The 6000-nt window shown below is 46.8% G+C and overlaps 1 protein-coding gene across 1 annotated transcript in view; it reads left to right on the top strand.

Annotated features, from left to right (window-relative positions):
• The first annotated feature begins 1761 nt into the window (after positions 1 to 1761).
• USP7 (ubiquitin specific peptidase 7) overlaps positions 1762 to 6000 on the top strand; it is a 39224-nt gene continuing 34985 nt past the window's right edge. The window contains exon 1 of the mRNA XM_007939617.2: positions 1762 to 1792. Within this exon, the coding sequence (XP_007937808.1) occupies positions 1762 to 1792 (31 nt within the window). The remainder of the gene's footprint in view (positions 1793 to 6000) is intronic.

The raw sequence follows: 6000 nt of genomic DNA, 5'->3' as shown, positions 1-6000 counted from the left end.
GGCAATCTACTTCTGTAGTGATACCGCCTTGGAAACTCAAGGAGGGGTCACTATGAGTCAGGGCCGACTCAACGGCATATGACAATAATAACAGTGGTACCACCTCGGAAACCCAAGGATGGGTCGCTGTGAATAGCGGTCGACTCGATGGCACATAACGACAACACGGCAGTCTTTCGGGGAGCAGATTAGATTGCCAGGCCTTTTCCCCAGGGAGCCACTAGAGGGCTTTGAACCTCCACCATTTGGGTTTGCTGCCGAGCACTTAGCTGTTTGTGCCACTACAAGTTGTTAATAGGTATGCATTTCCAGGTAATGCCCAAAGGTTACATAGTGTATGTCCATTTCTGTAACGTTTGTGAAATGACAAAATTACCAGGGTTAGCAAGTGTCGGGTTATGTGGAAGGAGGGGTGCCCAAGAGGGAATACATGTGGGTATGAAAGGGCAGCACCAAGGGTCATCCTCATAACTCACGTGTTGTGTGTGGAGGTGCCCCCACAAACCTCCCCGTGAGGAAACAGCCCAGACTGCACATAAACAGATGGGCATAGTCAGGGTGGGGAGAGCTGCTGGGCGTTGGCTGTTGTCGCCACGCCAGGGTCCTGGCTGTGATATTAGACTGTGGTTTTGCAGGAAGGTGCCGTGGGGAACTGGGCTGAATTGTTCGTGGATCTCTCCGTGTTTCTTACTACTGCTGGCAAGTCTAAATGATGGGAGGGTAAAATCCTTCACTTCAATGAAAGCAGGCTGATAGGGCAGAGAAGATGCGGGAATTACACACACCCTGTCTCTCGTGAATGGGCCGTGGACACAAACAGTGAGGGGCGTCACTGCTAACAGGAGGGTTGGCCGGTGAAACCCACTAGAAGCTCCCTGGGAGAAAAAGCCTGGCAGTCTGCTGCTGTCACGGGTCACTGTGAGTATTGGATGCAGAACACTGCAGACCTTCATCGACAGGCTTGGTGCTAGTTACTTTTACAGCGTTTGGGTTTCACAGATTTTCTATTCTGCCCCCTCCTTTTTTGAATGTTTTCTAAATTTTATTTATTTGGTTATTGTTAAGAACATACACAATCAAACATTCCAGTTTAATGAAAATGTTCATTTTAAAGATGATTTTTGGTTTAAAGCTTAAAGATTATCGTGGGGTTCATCCACTCTTCATGGCTCAAGAAAGTCTAGAGTCCGAGAGAATTTTCAATTCTGTTCTGTATTTCCCCCCTTTTGATCAGGATTCTGTTATGAAATCTTAGATCAAAATGCTTAGTAATGGTAGCTGGGCACCATCTGTTTTTTCTGGTCTTATGGCAATATTCTGCCTCTTTTTTGTAAACTGTTTGTTTTGGAGGAATTTTACATTTTTGGGAAAGTTGCAGAGTTGGTATGAGGGAATTGGTATGGCATTGCTATATGTTCCTCTGTCCATTCTCCCCCATTGTTAACATCTTACGTCACAACTCAGAAGCTGGAGTTGGAACATTACTGTTACCCAAACTCCAGGCTTCTCTTTGGATTTCACCAGTTCCATTAATGCCCTCCTTTGGTTCCTGGGCCGTTCTGCCTTTGGAAGGATACAGTTAACCTAAATTAACAGAGTTGCTTCAATGGAGTGCTGGTTCTATACATCAGAATTTCGTGGGAGCTTTTTTTAAAAAAAAGAATGGTGAGGTGGGTCCCGGAGGTTCTGTGCAGTCACGCTGTGGCGTGAGGCGCCTCCCCTCCCCCAGCCCCGTAGATTCTGCTGCAGAGCCATGCGGCCATGGCTGGGAACCAGCGGTTTGGAGGAGAAGGTGAGTTCCACCTCGGACGATGAGTTCAGGGGACCAGCGTGCACCTCTCTAAACTGTCCTCCTGGCAGATACTTAGGACCATCGATGGGAAACTAGTATGGGGCTGAAATTTATACACAAAAAACATTTATACACTGGTTTTCTGATTTATACCGATACCCCTGTATTGTTAAGTAATGTTTTAAATTGTGTTTGGAAGGTTTATTCATGAAATTCTTTTTGTCATTTGTGAAGAATGTAGGCTTTGTTGGGAGTGGTTTCAGATGTGTCATGATCTGAACTTAAAGAAGTCACCTTATATGTAGAATGCTAAGCTTGCCGGAAGGGTTTGTCACCAGTTTTGAAGGGGGGATGGAACTCAGGTGGGCGAATTGCATCTCCACGAAGTTAGAAGGGTGAGGGGTTTGGGGGAGGTGGTCTGATGTGGTGAAGCTAGTCCCTCGGTACTGCCGTCGATTGGCCGGCCTTCTCCCGCCGTGGGGCCATGCTGCTTCGCCACTTGCCTGTCCTCCCGTGGAGGAAAAGGCACAGGGAGGGGGGGAGATGCGTGGTCAGACCCAGGGAGAGGAGAAGAGGACCGAGCCACGGGGGGTTGACTTTGGATTCAAGGTGGACGATGGGGTAGCGGCTGGACGGCTCCCTCGGGCCAGGGTGCTCCGGGGCTTCCGCTGTGTTAATAGAGCTCTGGTTGGCGGTAGGTTCTGTGACTATAGGGGGATTGGAGGAGGAGTCGCGCTGTGGCGTCTCCGCCCTGAGCTGGCAGAGCTGAGGGAGTCTCTGTGGCCAAGGCACCACCTGCTGGCAGCACCCGGCTCTCGCTGGGTGGCTGCAAGGTTTTACTGTGCTTGCCGGAGGTTGATAACTTTTTGTGAAATGACAGAATGTCAAAGCCAACAGATGGACAGTTTTGCTTTTTCTTTCTGTTACCCCGTCCGGGAAGGAGGTTCTTTCAGATGCTGCACTTGTACCTTGACCTTCGTGTCCATGGCAATTGTCGTGTGTTCTCTGGGGGTTATGACGTCACAGATGGAAGTTGGTGGGAAGAACAGCTGAGGATGAGGAAGCCACCAGCACCCGCGGGGGGACAGGAGGAAGCGCGGGCCTCGCGCCTGGCCGGCTCAGCGTTGTGTGTTTCTGAAGCCGCCCTTGAAACGGTGTTCTGTGCACGCAGAACACCAGGCCTCCGCGTCTCACCCCAGGCTTTGTTGTCCACAGCTCACCGATCATGAGGGACAGGAACTGCCTCTGTTGCTGAATTTCTGGGTGTGATATGTGGATTTGGAAATACTAATTGGCCTAGTCTTTCCCACAAACTTTGGGCCTGTCAGGGACATGTCTAAATCATCGAGGTGTATTGCCTATTTATGAAATGTGTTCCCAGTCTTATTATTGGTGTCAAAAAAAAAGTGTTTTCACTCATGTTTGGCCAAATCAGAATTAACAATGTCCAAGAAAATTCCACCTAGGGGGGCATGAAGGAGGGGCCACAGTACGGAGCCATGATGTGTGCGGACCTGCCAGCCTTGCGCTTAGCTTGCCCATCTTTGGCAGTAAAAGCAGGCAGGGTTTTACCACCTTAGGGTTTAGGATATTTCTGGAAGCCTCGGACAGACCGTGTGGATCTAGTCTCTCTTGTCACTTACTTCTGGTCCGGGGATTTACCATATCTTAATTAAATTTTTAATCCTCTTGATAAACTAACTCATTTACGAAGGAGCCTTTTTTAACTGGGTTCGCAGTCCCTCAGGAGCTAGACTCGAATTGCCAGCTTATTCAGTAAAAGTCCCTCGGCAGGGGGTTGGAAGCTTCGTGGGGCCCGTTGTTGGCCACACTGTGTTCCCCACACACATGGCTGACTGACCAGTGAACTCTGGTCACTTGACAGCCATTGGCCTTAACCAGCATGTCCGTGGGTTTAAGGGATGAGGAAGAGCGAGCTGGTCACCAGCGTGGATGTCCAACTGGGCGTGGAGGAGACACGAGGTGCTGCTGCCCTGGAGAAGCTGGGTCACAGTAGAACATGGCTTCCCTTGCCGGATGGGGTGAGCTGCGGGGAAATCCTGTCTTCCTTAGCCACTAGGACGAGGGCCTGTGTTCGATAATGAAGATGTTGCATTTTCTTCAGTCACCGCAATGCGGTTAGTCCTGCCGGAAACACTGGAGAACTTAGTCTTGTTCCCATTTCCACTCTGCACGGTGTTGTGACGGTGAGCTGGAGATCTCCCGCATTGACCATGATTTTTATGATGGCCTTGACTTTTGGCCAGAGGTCACTGAAACAATCCCTCAGAGACACCTTCCTTCAGTGATTTCGGAATATGTTTGCATCTTATGGTCTGACTTCACTTGACCTTGTGAAACTGTAAGCTTTGTCTCTATTATCAGAATTACAAATCAATTGTAGAATTCTATAGCTTAGTGTAGACAGCTTACGTTGACACATTCCTGTTTTAGGAGCAGTGCCTTGTTTTGTTGGCAGGAAAACATCAATTTGTCATTTTTGCACAATAAATCCTGTCTTATTTGAAAGCAGTTATAATAAGACAGATCTGAACTGAGGAACTCGACTTAAAAAAAAGAAATCAAGTACATTGTTGTTGTCATGTGCTGTCGAGTCGGACCCGACTCATAGCGACCCCTCCTTGGGTTTCCGAGGCAGTATCACTATGGAAGTAGATTGCCCCATCTTCCTTCCGAGGAGTGGCTGGTGGGCTTGAACCGCCAGCCTTCTGGTTAGCAGTCAAGTGCCTTAGGCACTACTCACATCAAGTACATGTCAAGCCCATTATTTTAAGGTTTCTGGCACATTCATGTGGTGTGAGTATGTGCCTGCATGAACACGGTCAACAATCGAATCTCCCCTGCTGCCCTACAGAACCTTCTGGTAGGTTCTTGTGTGTCTGCCCAGCCTTTCTTTGTGTGTACAGGAGAATGAGAATTCATATGTTGTTGTTCCAGCACGTGCCCTTTTATAACAAAGATTGCACGTGATACATAACTGCTTGACACCTTGATTTTTAATTTTAATTTAGAGAACTTTCCATATAGGTACACTGAGTACTTTTTTCTGTTAAACTTCTATATAATGTTCCATTGGTGGAATGTGCTATATTTAATATGTCTTCATAGAGGTTTTTCCTTATAAAACATTTTTGTTTGATACAGTTTTAAGAGGATAGGTATAGATTAAAGATGTGTTAGTTACAGTCCTTGATTTTTTTCTTTGTTTTAGTACATCATGTTGTATTTACAGAGTGTGGGCTAGTTAAATACCAGCAGAAAAGAATTCCTCTCCTACCTGTCCCTCTGTTGAACATACCTCTGATTACTTCTCCTCTTCCAGCTTTTTTTTTTCAATTTTTAGTCAGAGGGTTGTGATGGTGGTAGAACCAGCCCAAAAGTATATGTCTGTTTATTTTTCAAGATAACTTTTACCTTAATTGTGCACATTAATCTTTAATAAAACAACGTTAAGAGCCTGTTGGGACAGCATTGAGAATGAATGTCAATATTCATCTTAATTTGGTTGGTAATACTTGTTTCCTGGCTTCTGGCAATCTCTAAGGAGTTTGAGATCTTTAAGAGGAAGGTAAAAGTCTGTCTTGCATACCACCAGGAATCAATCTGTTGAGGCTGGTTTTGGTGAGTAAGCTGATGGTTTGCGAGTTTGGAGAGTGCCTAATGGGGGGAAGGTGCTGTCCACGGTGCTGAATCAGACCACACGCCAGGACAAATGGCAGAGAGGCCTTGCCGTTTTGGACACCAGGCACACTCTTACCTACTATTTAAAATAGCACATCTCCTGTTTGTACCCAAGACTCTTAACTCCTGTCAGAGTGCCTGATGTCAGGGAACGCCGACTCTGCAACACAAGGCAACGTTTGTTCCAATGTGCTGCTCCTGCCTGAAGAAGAAAAAGTGGGGTTGAACGTGAGGTGTGGGCTTTTTGTCCAGTAGATCCTATTTATGTCCCTAGTGTTGCCACGGCTTTTTCTCTTTATTTGATGGACCTGTGTCAGTGTAAGATAAGATTATGTGTTACTGGTTTTTTAAAGATTATTTATCTGTTGCTGAGAATATACCTAGCAAAACCAATTCAACTCTTTCTCCGTGTACAGCTCAGTGACATTGATTCTGTTCTTCGAGCTGTGTGACCATTCTCACCCTCCTTTTCTGAGTTGTTCCTCCTCCATTAACATCAACTCACT

This window comes from Orycteropus afer, unplaced genomic scaffold, assembly GCF_000298275.1.
Source record: "Orycteropus afer afer isolate SDZICR_OR568_19922 unplaced genomic scaffold, OryAfe1.0 scaffold00061, whole genome shotgun sequence".
NCBI classification, from domain to species: Eukaryota; Metazoa; Chordata; class Mammalia; order Tubulidentata; family Orycteropodidae; genus Orycteropus; species Orycteropus afer.
The sequence above is the reverse complement of the archived record's forward strand: the minus strand, read 5'-3'. Positions and strand labels throughout refer to the sequence as shown.